Below are 14,143 nucleotides of genomic sequence, written 5' to 3'. Positions count from 1 at the left end.
TAGAAGAGTCATAGCTGTGTGGAATTTTTGTCTGCCTCCCTCCTTTGGAAGCTTGTATGGTGCCTTGTGTTTCCATGACAGCTAGTCCTCATGGACGGGATGTTTAGGTCAGTTCCATCTCAGGAACTATACAGTTTACTTTGTTCATAAATACAATGTACATTCAGCTTGAATTTTCAAGGAAGTATAAGAGTGATTGCCTGACAGTCCTTACTTAGGCAATGGCAGTTAGCTTTTTCACCATATTTAATTATTCCTATCTATGTATCTGTATACTTATGTATCCATTTATGTATTTATGTATCTATTTATGTATTCATCCATCCATCCATCTATTCATCCACCCACCAACCTACCCATTCATCCATTGTTTTTTCTTTTTTGTTTGTTTGTTTGTTTGTTTCTCTGTGTAATATCCCTGGCTGTTCTGGAAGTTGCTTTGTTAGACCACTATGGCCTCGGACTGACAGAATTCCCCTTGCTTCTGCCTCCAGAGTTTGGGATTGAAAGTGTATACCACCGTGTGTCCAACTTTTTAAAATTTATTTTTATAGTAGTCTTCTCAGCCATATTTAGGATCTTATTGAACTTGAGATTTTTGGGAATTTGGATTCTTTTGAGAAATGAAAAATTATTGTACTATTCTATTTTTCTTTTTACTCACATGCTTAAAGTTTTTATTTACCATATTTTCTGTTTGTATTGTATGTGTTTAGAATGGTATTAAGCAAGAATTTCAGCTTTACATGAAGTTTCTGTGAAGAGAAAATTGGTTTTCTGCATATCATCCTGCAAATAAATGAGAGAATTTAGTTGAATCTATAAATTTTTGTATTATATGAGTATGCATGTTTATATATATAATATTTATACTTCTTAGGCTTTCCTGTGAGATCTATTTGATAATCATTGGATGGAAGCTTGATTTCTTTCCTTTTGCCCTCTTTGTTTCCAGTGCTGTAAACCCTCTCTGTCTCCCGTGTAATCTCTTGTAGGTAGCTTGTATGCAGCTCATAAATGCTCTTGTTACGTCTCCTGATGATTTGGACTTCAGGCTTCACCTCAGAAATGAATTTATGCGTTGTGGATTGAAAGAGATATTGCCAGTAAGTGCCCTGCAGTCTCCTCATTAATATTTAAATTAGAAGTGTACTTGAGTGGGGGAAATTTAGATAAATTACTCTCAAGAATAATTTATCTGCGGGAAAAGACTTGAGTATAAAAATCTAGTTTTGAAATATAGATGATAAAATTTAAGTATTAACACTTTAAGTGTTTGAATTCTGCAAGTCAGGTTTGAGTGATTGGTTTATTGTTTATGTTATTGACAATTTTCCTATACTGAAAACATAATCCATCATAATTTTTACCTAATTTCTATAGAACTTAAAGGGTATTAAGAATGATGGCCTGGATATACAACTTAAAGTCTTCGATGAGCACAAAGAAGAAGATTTGAGCGAGTTTTCCCATCGCCTTGAAGACATTAGAGCTGAATTTGAATATCCTTTTGCACTGACTCCCAGTCATAAGATATGTACAATGACTCTTTCATCCATAGTAAAAACCTTTGCCCTATGAAACACTTAAGTCCTTCTATAGGAACATGAAATCAAATGTCTATGTATTCCTAAAGTGTCACTATTTAGTAGTGTAAGTCTGTTGTTTTGCGGTAAGGAATGCTGCCATTAGTTAAGTGAGTCCCTTGGACTGTTACATTATGTGTCCAGTCTGTTGTCCATAGGGCTCTAGCCTGTCTTTGTAGTATTTGATTTGAGAGAATCTCTACCTGGTGAAGCCTGCTTTCTCTACAATGGCTGCAACACTTTGGAGGCTTCCTGTAAACTGATGGGTGTACAGTGTCTGGACTGTTTCTGAGACACACCTGAATCCTATTTGTACTCTGGCGTCTCACTAATGCAATTGCTTTGGTGCTCAGGACATCCTTAGAACTTACTGGGTCTTCCCAACCAGCTGTTGGCTGTGTACCCACTGTATTTTCTAGCACAGTTGATTGTGAAGGGTGAAAAAATTTCATGTCAAATTGCAGTCTCTGATGTCTCTACACTCAATTCCTGGATAGCCCTTTAAAAACAGCCATTACTAGGCAGTTGCATACAAATCTTCCGAGCCTTTATCAAGCAGACACTGTGTTATATTAGCTGCTTGGTTAGGGTTTGAATAAATTCATTGTCCTTAATCCGCTCACTGAAGCATCTGATGTTTACGGCATGGTATGGGACACAGTTAAGGAAACTCGAGCAGAGGGACATTTTGTTTCTATTCTTCAGCATCTCCTGCTCATTCGAAATGATCGTTTTGTAAGGTAAGGGGAAACTATATTCTAATGTTTAACTGATAAAACCAGTACTTGTGACATTCTCCTGATAATTTATGCAGATAAGCATGTCAGTTTTCTTTCTTTCATGATAGTGATCTACAAACTATGTTGTTTCCTTCAGGGAGGAGTTTACTTAGCTGTGGCTTCAAGGCTATTTCTGTTGCTTTTTAAAACTCCACAAATTTCACAGTTGGATCCTCTTCGTTGAATGAAAGTTGAAACCATATTGATTGTCTCTTGCTCTTGTTAACCACATTGAGGCAGTCATGCTGGTGAGACTTCATCATTATAAATTCTGATGTTCCTAGGAGACACAATCTCCCAGCCATCTCCCAGATCCTCTGGCTCTTACACTCTTTCAGCCCCATCTTCCACAATGATCCTTGAACTTTAGGTGGGGAATGTTTTGCAGATCCAGTAAGTTACATGTGGGTAACATGAAGACCGATCAGGTTATATTTAGAAATCTGCTCGTGGGTCTTGTTTATGTCTGTCTCTATGTGTGTCTGTGTGTGCACATATATTTTTACTTACACACTTTCATGTAAAATCAAAGAAAGGCCATGTATTTTAAAGGGAGAAAGGAGGGTTTGGACAGAGAAAAAGAAGGGAGAAGTTATGTAATTATAATCTATAATAAGTGAGAAAAGTTGAAACCATTGACAGCTTATTAATTTATTATCATGTGTAATATTTTGTGGTTGTTTCTTAAACATCAGGAATGTCATTGATAGATTGGATTTTATAAGTTGTAGATAGTATTAACAATTGCTTTTAGTAGTGTTTGAATTGTCTGAATCTATCTTATTAATATTTGCATGTTTAATGTTTTTAATCTATCATGACAATTATACAAATGCCTTTTCGACCTTAATTTTATCTTGGCTGTCTGGGCTTGGCAAATTGTTCTTTGTTTACTTCACATAGAACAAAATGTGGTTCTAGGTAGACATGAGGACCCCCAGATACTGTATTATGAATTCTTGACGCACAGCATATGCCTAGTAAATGATTTTCATATCTGTTTCCACTTTTAACAGTTATGAATTTCCATTGTTAAGTCTTCAAGTATAAAATTACTATGTTACCAATTTAGCTTTGCAGAAATTTCATTTGTAGATGACAGAGGAGGGTAGTTAGTCTTCCCATAGGTAATTCATATAGGATTTATAGGACAACCTTATTTAGGTAGCACACCCGTGGGTGATATCAGAGGGTTTAACTCAGTGTAACCTGCTACCTCTTACAATACAGAAGAAAAATGAAAATGAAGGTTTACATTCTTTATAGTTGGTGTACCTCACGCATCATTTTTTTATTGAAATTAAAATTCCCACAAAAATTCTCAACTTGACCAGCAACCAGTTTTGTTGTTTAATGTGACATTTTTTGGATCTTTGTTTTAAAAAAAGGGACATTAAACATTTAAGCACTAATAGGTTCTACCTGAATCTACTAATTGATTCAATTAAAAACAATAGTGTAGCTTGTTAAGAACATTGTTATATTTCTACTCTAAATTTATGTAAAAATGACATGAAACATCTATATAAAGAATCTTCATGCATTTCGTGGTCATCACATGGCTGCTTCTGTCAACCTCTGCTTGGTAAATGATGCTTGAGCCCTCATGAATTCAGGGTTATTGTTATCATGTTCAGCTGGAGCAATTTTATTCAGCATTATAAATGGTTCATTAGGTGTAAGTTTTTAGTACACAGATAGTAGTCCTAATATATGGTTCATTGGGAAGAAAGCTGAAATGGCCAGAAGGGCCATCACATAAGAAGCATATGGTTTGGAGAAAAAAAAAAAAGCTGCTTATAAATCACTGAGAAAGGAAATCAATGCACAAGAGATGGGGGAGGTAGGGTTCCTTATTATAAACCACCCTGCTGCTTGAATTGCCTCTGCACATAAAATTTATTATTTATTATTTAGGTTTTGTATTTTCTTCACATTGCCTTAAGTTAAGGAGATATTCCTAAGTTGTTAGGAATGCAGATAGATTGAATTTTTTTCCATTAATTTGTTTATTCACTTTACAGCCTGATCACAGCCTCCCTCCTTCCTCTCTTCCCTACCCCTGCCTCACACCACCTCCCCCATTCCTCCATCCCCTTTTCCTCAGAGAAGGGGACTTCCCCCATGGTTACCAACCCATCCTGGTACATCAAGACAGCAGGACTAAAGGCATCCTATTCCATGGAGACCATATAAAGCAGTATAGCTACGTTCAATGGATCCAAGGGCAGGCAACAGAGTCAGAGAATGCCTCGCTCTAAGTTTTAGGGGACCCACACGAGGAATGAGCTACACTTCTGGTACATCTGTTCAGTGGGCCTAGGTCCAGCCCATGTATGCTATTAGGTTGGTGGTCTAGTCTCTGTGAGCCTCCATGGGCCTAGGTTAGTTGAGCCTGTAGGTCTTCTTGTGGCATTCTTGACCCCTCCAGCCCCTTCCAGCTCCTCTCCCCCAGCTCTTCCAGTACACTCTACATCTCTGTCTATTGTTTGCCCTTGATTTTCTGTATCTGTTTCCCAAATGTATTGAACTGTATCGATAGCACATCCAGGTTTTGAAGCTGCTTCTACAAGGGTGCTCCCTCTGTCATTCACCCACTCCAGAATTTCTAGTAGAAATTCTTAGAGAAAACTTTTTGTGGGCTGGTTTACATTAATAAGATGAATTTCTTGTAGCCATTCAGTAGCTGTGCTCTGAAGTGTGGCTTTAAGTATCTCTCACTTCTTCTTATTATCTTTTTAAATGAAAATCAATGAAATAAATGTCTGACTTATACAAAAATTATCATCAGTGTACATTGTACTTCCTGACACGTTATTAAAAATATGTCATGATGTTATTAAAAAGATGAGTTTCCCATGCTCTGTTATGCCACCTCTTGAAGTATGCTGAGTATAATTTCAAATTTGAAGTCAGCCTTACATCAAGTATATTCTTTTGATATAAAATTCTGCCCCTTAATTGAGTGTATTTATTGAGTATATATTTGCTCTCTTATGTTTTAGACAGCAGTATTTCAAATTAATTGATGAGTGTGTGTCACAGATTGTATTACATAGAGATGGAACGGACCCTGATTTCACATACAGAAAAAGACTAGATTTGGACTTAAGTCAGTTTGTAGGTGAGTATTTCTTTGTTATTTAAGTAGAGCTACCTTGAGTTTGGTCCCATGGGTTAGCTATAAGGTATTGGTTTTCTTCATTTGGTTGGAGATCTCCTGAGAACTCTTGATCCTCTATCATGAAGTCTTAAATGTCAAAGGTATGTTGATAAATTCATACAGAACTTTGTGTGTTGGTATCTAGAACTGATGCTTCCAAATAATGGCTTGTAAAATAGGTGACTCCTGATATCATAATGTTGTCACCAAACCCTAGTGATAGTCATTATATACTTTTTTTCAACTGAAACAAGCAATTTGAGAAATTTTGACTAATATTTATTTATTGAATATACATTCATATGTATGCCCTTTTAAATTTCTGTGCTATATAATGGGATGTGTGCATTTCAGAATACATTGAGAAAATGGACATCATTATTTGAATTACAAGCAGAACTAGCTTTTTTTTTGCCCATTTCTGTGTTGGTGTAGTATATATGTCTATGCATAAGTGTGTTGTGTGTGCACTGGCTGCATTTTTTGGGCCATTCCTGTGTTGGCGTAATGTATATGTTTGTGAGTGAGTGTGTTGTGTGTGCACTGGTGATGCAGTGTATATGTTGGTGAGTGTGTTGTGTGTGCACTGATATGGATAGGGATAATTGCACAGAGGTTCTTAATAAAACACAAACTTGCGTTTGGTGGCCAGCTGGCAGTCAGCAAGCCTAGGTAATTTCTGTCTTTCTTCTCCTGCTGGTTGGGGTTACATACATGTATGGGAAGCGTTGATATGGGTTCTCAGATGCAAACTGTTGTTTGATACTTGCATAGCAGCTGCTCCTAGACACTAAGCATCTCTCCAGCTTTCATTCTGTCATATAAACTAAACTCCCTGTGCTGACTTCAGGTGTGTAGCCCACTTTTATGATTTATTTGATTTTATTTCATGTGTAGGAAACTTTTGTCCCAATGTATATTTGTGCACCTCATTCTTGCCGGGAGCTTACCGAGGAAAGAAACAGGCATTGGATCTGTAACTAGAGTTATAAGAAAGTGGATCTATCTACATACTCATTGATGCATACACCACACATTCACTCACTTTCCAGTTTGAGTCCTTTGCGAATGATCGTAACTCCAGAGTCACACACTTAATAAGAGTCAAAATGAAATAAAGATGTATTGCAGAGAAAATGACCATCAGAAATTCTTGCAAATTAAGTGAGAATTTGAATTTTGCATGCTTGTATGAACTTTTAGTTTGATAGTAGCTTTTCAATACTAAGTCATTTCCTTTCTTCAAAGGTCATTAAGGTATTAACCTATGTAATTCATTCAATATTGTATATAGAGCTATATCGATACTTTGAAGTTGTTCATGGCTCAGCAAACTACCATGTTCCTAATGATCAGGGCTGGCCAGATACCAACTTAGCATAAACAACAAAGATCCTCTAACAGTGCTTCCTCACGGATCTTAAAGTTCTCTTTCAAAACCTCCTTTATATATTACTCCACAGGTTGTCTTCTCAAGTAGCAGCATTTACTATATGTTGGTATAACCCAATGAAAAATAACTAGTGATCGAAAAAAGGCTTTTAAAACATGGAGGAAGTAAGGAATTCCTCAAGACTTAGTGGCATTTAGAAACAAAGTGTTTGCTCTATTCTGCTCTCCCCTCCCCTCTCCTCTCCTCCCCTTCCCCTCCCCTCCCCCTCCTCCTCTTCTCCCCTCCCCCTTCCTTTTGTTTGCTTTCTTTGTAGATTAAAAGTTAAAGTTGCTGAGGTGCAGGAGGTGAGATAATATATGTTGGCATGTTATAATAAGAATAAAGGGACATTATGTAGGAATTGGAAACCACATGTACACATGTGTGCCTGCCCGTGCACACACACATACTATATATATGTGTGTGTATATATATACACACACATATATATATCTGTATATATATGTATATATATATATATCTGTATATATATGTATATATATATACATTTAATGTATGTGTGTATGTATAGGTAGTCAATTTTGCAAGTAAAATGGTAAAATTATTTGAACTAGATGGGTGAGATTTATTTTAATCTTTTATAATTGAAAATTACCTAAAATGCCTTAAATTGTGTAACATTTAATTTTAAATAAAATAGCCAGTAGAATAGTGCAAAACAGCAAGGTTATAAGTTGTATTTATGAAATAGAACTGATATTTCATTTTACTCTTTCTCTTATTGCACACTTGTTTCCTTAAACTTGTTTGCCTATTGGTTTTATTAAAAGAAACACAAAGGACATTATGATAAATAAATGAATAATTTATCAAACCTAGAATTTGACAGATGGATGTATATTATAACTTAGTTCATTATTATTGGGCATTGATATTATTTCCAGTGCCTATTAACATAGTGACATTTAAGTCAGTAGTCTTGTCTAAATGCAAAGTTCTACAGAATAGATTTGTTAGATAAAAGGAAACCCAAAATTAAATCTTAAGTATTGCCCAATTTTCATCAATAAAGCATGTATCTCAATTATTTTGCAGGATGATTGGTTAACGTATGCAAGCTCTAATGCTCCACATAATGAATTACACACTTTTTGTATGATTTCTCATTGAATTCATATATGATCACACTAGTAGGGAAAAGAACTATTTGTCAGTTGCTTCTTTTCCTCTAACTTTGTTTCTCCTTTCTTGGTTGATTTTGGGTCTTGCCATCTCTTCTTTTCAAATCAACATTGATAATGGGAGTCTTTCCATGTTGCACTGTATCATTGTTCCTTTTCCTCTTCCCTGATGAAAGGTTAGAGTTCACTATGAATTCCATGGGCATCACACATTAAGGAACCTCTGTAATATTGTGCTGTTTTCCTCCACTTTACTTACATTATCATGGATTACGTTTTCTGTGATTTTTTTTTCATAAAATCATCAACAGTGTACATAAAATTTAATTTAATTTTTGTTACTCTAATTTTAGATATTTGCATAGATCAGGCAAAACTCGAAGAGTGGGAAGAGAAAGCATCAGAACATTGCAAAAAAGTAAGTAAGGGCTTTACTCTGCATGCCTGTGTGAGAGCTGCTGCAGGGCGCTACCTCCTGTGAGTGCTTGTTACTGCCTCTGATCTCATGTCCCTCAGGCTGTGTGAGCAGGCCTTGCTCCATGAGCACTAGCTAGACCAATTCGTTATTGGAAATGTGCTCCACCTGTCCACCTCCTTTTCTTGCTTTATATTGTCATCAGAAATGCCATGTGTTTAAACATGTATATATGACGTGTTAGCTATTCTTCCAGAGTAAACCTGGGACTTTAATTTCCTATATTCACACTCTACACCATGAACAGTTTCTGGTTTCTTTGTTTATAAGCAATCCAAGAAATACTTCTTGAGTGAGTGAATGAATTAATGATTGGAGAGAAGAAAGGGGGAGACAATGTATATATTAAAATCTCAAAAAAGTAAAAAAAATGTTTTAAGCAGCCATCTGTGGTCCTAGAGACAGGCAGATCTTGGTGTTCAGGGATAGGCTGATGTGGCAGCACAGAGAGATACTGTCTCAGAAATTAGGGGGTACTACCAGCATCAGTTGCTTCAGCCTAGAAATTGTTCTGACTCTGCTCACCTCTGCTTTTCTTTGGTGCCATGTTTTGTCCTCTTTTTACTGACTTAGATATCTGTAGAAGATAGTTTCTCGGTTGGGTGATTGACTTTTGATGTAGTCATTCAGTTTAATTCTTAAATTCAGCTTCTCACGTTGATGAAGAAATATCTATTCTGCCATATAATCAAACCATATAGCTATTTCCTTATGAGCCTTTATGTTAGGCACTGCCTTATGAAGTATACATTGTTAATGGTATAGGACCTAAGAAGTGCCTGAAGAGATTTCTACTTTCCTGTAAACTTGATGATTACACATAATCAACTTTCTTCAGGTTTGATGAATTTTATGTCTGTGAAGTTTTTTATGCCCTAAGGTTTGGAATCAACTAAACCCTTCCAGACCATTGGCTGCTTGCTATGTGTCCTAGTTAGATTTCTGTTGCGATAAAATACTGACCAAAACCAACACAGGAACATAAGGGCTCATTTGGCTTATATGCTAAAATTCCTCATTGAGGGAAGTTATCCAGGACAGCAATGTAGGAACTGCAGCAGAGACCATGGAAGGACGGACACTGCCTTACTTCTCAGAGGTAACTCAGCCTGCTATCTTATAAAACGCAGAATCACCTGAACAGGGGTAGTACTACCACAGTGTGCTGGGCCCTCCTACATCAGCCATCAATTTCCAAAATAACCCACAGACATGCACACAGGGCAAGCTCTTGGAGGCTATTTCCCAGTTGAGGCTATCTGTTTCTTGAGGACTCTTGTTTATGTCCAGTTGACCAAACACAACCAGCTCACTAGGGTTACATGCATGAATATGATGTTTGGTTTGGTGCAGGAAAAATGGTTAGAATATTTAAACATCCAAATGGTCATTAAATGGTTAATAGCTGTTCGATAGAGTGTGAGCATTCTCTCAGCCAACATTGTATACTACCCTTAATACCTGCACGTTTGATGCATGTAGTACTGGTTTTCAAGTATTAGTGGCAAATATATCAGGAATAACAGAGAATGACTGCGCTTAAGTTTTGTTGATGTGTAGGGAATATCAGTAGAGTTGAATACAAAGTACTCGATAGATTTTTTTTTTTTTAAATAGCAAGCTTTACATGTAAATAAAAGACCTTGTTCAAGGTTAGCTGCCTTTTTAAAGCCAGAAGTTGTATGCATTACATGCATTCAAGAAACTCTTGCTCCATAAAAGATTTCTAGTGCCATACCATCTTGTATATATCAGCAGAAATTCTGCTCTGATCACTTTGTAAGGACACATGGAAATACTTTCCTTTAGGCAGGAAGCTTTCATAGTTTCTAGGGACATTTTTTATTTAGGTGCATAAATTTGAAAAATGAAGAGCAGAGATGTCAGAAAGTATATAGAGTATATTGAATTATCAACCCTCCTGTACAGAGGCACTAATGCATTTACCTCAGGCACTGAAATTAAGCAGAAACTCAACCTTAACTGTGTTTCTTGAAATTTTTGAGTGTAATTTTGTTAGTATAATATTGCTCCAGCAAAATTTTTTTCTTTTTTGGGTGGTGGGGTAGGGAGAAAGTCTACTTTCATATCAGTTTTCCTAAGGTATACTTTAAGAGACACTGGTTTATCTCCAAGGCTACTGTGATTTGATTGGAGATACTATAAAAATGCTAAACAATACACAGAGAAACCCTGTTTCAAAAAACCAAAAAAAAAAAAAAAAATCCAAACAAGGTTTATAATTCACCTGGTTCTTTTGTAAGTAAGGAAATAGACATTTTTCTCTTAGAAAAAAAAATGGTTTTTTTTTTTTTTTTTGTATCATCATGTCAATTTAGTAAGTTTTCCAGACTATACTTATTACTTGATTTCTTTTTTTTTTCTGTTGTCCCTAAGTAAATCCTTTCTCTCTGTATTTTATGACCCAAGATTCATAGTATCAGAAAGCTTTCCTAGTGTCATTCTGATAAGAAGTTTGCTTGTTTGGTTTGTTCAGTTTCACTTATATTTTTTTTTGGTAGTGAAATTTCATTGTAAAATGAGAAAGGAATTTGGATGCTGAGAAATTTAATCAATGGTATTGATATAGTATTCAGTGTTTGGGTTTGGCAGGAGTAGGCTCATCACTTAAATATTTATTAAATTTAAGTATACATTTAAGGCAGTGAAAAGTAAGTTAGAAAAGGTTTTCACTTTTGTGAGCTTACAAGTTGAGTGCTGTTAAGGTGGCTAACATCACGTTAGTATATTCATATGGAAGTATGAGAATTCCTGCGTATTTGATGTATCAGCCTGCAGAAGAGTTCTCACTTAGCCTTGGGTAAGTAGGAAAGAATTAAATGAAGCTAATGATGTCTGTTAGCCCTGAGAAATCAATGTACAGTATCGAAGTAGAGTATCCAAGGAGCAGGTACATTTATGAATGTCTTTTGAATTTCTATCTGGTATCTCAAGCTTAGCATGTAGTTTGGTTGTGCTATAACTGCACTTCTTCAAAGACTCAGGTGTAAAAGGTTTGGTTCCCAGCATAAACCAGGCAGTGGTGTAGCATACTGAGAGGGCATTTAATTAAGTCAGCACTAGGCTTACTTAACTCTTTCATCCCTGTAGTTCTCCTTAGAAGCATAGGGCCCTCGATAAAGGATGAAGGCCAGTTCCTCTCCTCTCCTATGCTGCTGGTTCTCCATTCAGTTGTGTGTTTGCATCACACAGTGCTTTCATGCCTTGGCCACATGAGTCACACTTTATACTAGTTCCTATTCTGTGTCATTTGCAATTTGAGCCTCTGAAGCTGTGAGCGATATACCTTTTCTTTCATAAGTAGACTGTGTCCAATAATTATGTTAATTAAAGCAAACAATTTTCTCTCTAATAATACATTTCCTCTATGTGTTTGCTATTTTTAACTTTCTTGTGATATTACCACCTAACAACAATGACAACATACTTGTATTTATCTTAAATATACAGTGCTTCCTAATTTCTCCTTTTAACTTCATTTCTTTTTAAAATACTTGTTTCTTTGTTTGTGCATTTCTTTGAGGTCTGGTTTCTCTGTGTAGTTCTGGCTGCCCTGCAAATTGCTCTTTCGACTAGGCTGGGCTCAAATTAGAGTTCTGCCTGCCTCTGCCTCCCGAATGCTGCAATTAAAGGTGTGGACTATTGGGTACTTTCTCTAGAGGAGCAAGAGAAAGTACCCAAGGAGCTGAAGGGGTATGCAACCCTGTAGGTGGAACAACAATATGAACTAACCAGTACCCCCTGAGCTCGTGTCTCTAGCTGCATATGTAGCAGAAGATGGCCTAATCGGCCGTCATTGGGAAGAGAGGCCCCTTGGTCTTGCAAACTTTATATGACCCAGCACAGGGGAAGGCCAGGGCCAAGAAGTGGGAGTGGGTGGGTAGGGGAACAGGGGCAGGGGGGGGGGGTATAGGGAACTTTCAGGATAGCATTTGAAATTTAAATAAAGAAAATAATAATAAAAAAATGAAAAAAAAACCCATAAAGATGTGGACTACCATTCCTTGGTTTAAATTTCCTATGCTCAGTTACAAGGTCTTTTGCATCTATATCTTATTGCCTTCTGGCATCCTCTCTACATTATCCTTGCTTTGACAACTGCAGTAGACTCAAAGCTAATATTTATGCCTAGTATTTCTTTTTTATTCAACAATTCACATAGCTGCCGGTTGGATATTTCAGAGTGCCAACTTGGCATATTAACTTTCTTAGTAATCTTTCTTTCAGAACTCTCAGCAGATTGTATACCATTTACTGGCCTACTCTTGAAATTTTACCAACACTTTTCTACTACCTCCTAAAGATCTCTTTTCTCAGTGACTCATTGTCTTTCTTTTGGTCTCCTCCTGCCTTCATTGATGGCAGGCTTTATGCATCCAGGGTGGTTAGTTTGCTTCTAAATAACAGTTATATGTTGCTGACCAGAAAGTCTGACCATGTTCTGTCTGTCTGTCTGTCTGTCTGTCTGTCTGTCTGTCTGTCTGTCTGTCTGTCTGTCTCTTCCCACAACCTAACACTTTTTAGGGCCATACTGTAGGCATACTGTGACATACTTATTCTGTAATGGAAAATAGGTAGACTGATGACCAGTGAAGGAATGCCCATAGATATGCCCACAGGCCCATTTGATGGAAGCAGTTCTCAGTTCTGTCTTCCATGGAGATCCTAGTTTGTGTCAAGTTGACAAAAATAAACCAGCACAATATACAAAAAATATGCTTGGCAAGGCTAAAGATTGGTTATGAACTTCATGCACTGTATTTTAATCATAGCTCCTGTCTCCCTTCTTTCACATTCCTATCCACTTTCCATCCTGTCTTCCTTGCTTGCTTGTTTCAAGTGCATGGAGTCCAGACTATGTTGACGAAATTCTCTCTGCGTTGGGGCATTCTCCTGGATCATGGTTGACCTACCAGGTGTTTTGCCCTGAAGGAAAACTGACTCTCACTCCCGTATTAGTTCTCAATTGTCAGCAGCTCTTCAGCTAAGCAGGGATACTAAGACTTACGGATTTCATCCATTCTGGGATTTTGTTTGGACTGTCAAAGTCTTGCATATGCTGCCCACAACCACTGGGAGTTTATTTGAGCAGTTACCTTGTATCTAGAAAATACCATTTCACTTTAGTGAAATCTTTTACTTCTGGCTCTTTAACTTTTCTGTCTCCTCTTCCACAAGGATTTTTGATTCTTCTGGAGTGCGCGCTGCGTGCCTGCGTGTGTGTGTGTGTGTGTGTGTGTGTGTGTGTGTGTGTGTGTTTTGGGAGAAGTGAAGGGCATTTGAACAATTTTATTTTTTCATTATTTTAAAAGTTGGTTCTTTTCTACAGAATATACTTTTCTTATTCGCCTGTTTTAAGCCATTTAACAAATTTCATCCATTTCTTTATTCATGTGCATGTGTGCTATGGCTCCCACGTGTAGGTCAGAGCATAGCTGGTGGGCATCAGGTCTCTCTAGCATTTAGTCCCAGTCATCAAACTCTGGTCTGGGAGCAAGTTCCTTCCCCTTCCCCTTCCCCTTCCCCTTCCCCTTCCCCTTCCCCT

At 37.0% G+C, this 14,143-nt stretch overlaps 1 protein-coding gene across 1 annotated transcript in view; it reads left to right on the top strand.

The window, feature by feature from the left end:
• Window positions 1–14,143, top strand: part of Diaph3 (diaphanous related formin 3) — a 454,769-nt gene that overhangs the window by 142,724 nt on the left and 297,902 nt on the right. The window contains exons 10-14 of the mRNA XM_021202828.2: window positions 996–1,106; window positions 1,384–1,502; window positions 2,210–2,326; window positions 5,371–5,489; window positions 8,456–8,520. Coding sequence (XP_021058487.1) covers window positions 996–1,106; window positions 1,384–1,502; window positions 2,210–2,326; window positions 5,371–5,489; window positions 8,456–8,520 — 531 coding nt within the window. The remainder of the gene's footprint in view (window positions 1–995; window positions 1,107–1,383; window positions 1,503–2,209; window positions 2,327–5,370; window positions 5,490–8,455; window positions 8,521–14,143) is intronic.

Source organism: Mus pahari, chromosome 8, assembly GCF_900095145.1.
Source record: "Mus pahari chromosome 8, PAHARI_EIJ_v1.1, whole genome shotgun sequence".
In the NCBI taxonomy this organism is placed as follows: Eukaryota; Metazoa; Chordata; class Mammalia; order Rodentia; family Muridae; genus Mus; species Mus pahari.
Note: the sequence above shows the minus strand (reverse complement) of the source record. Positions and strands in the feature narration are given on the sequence as shown.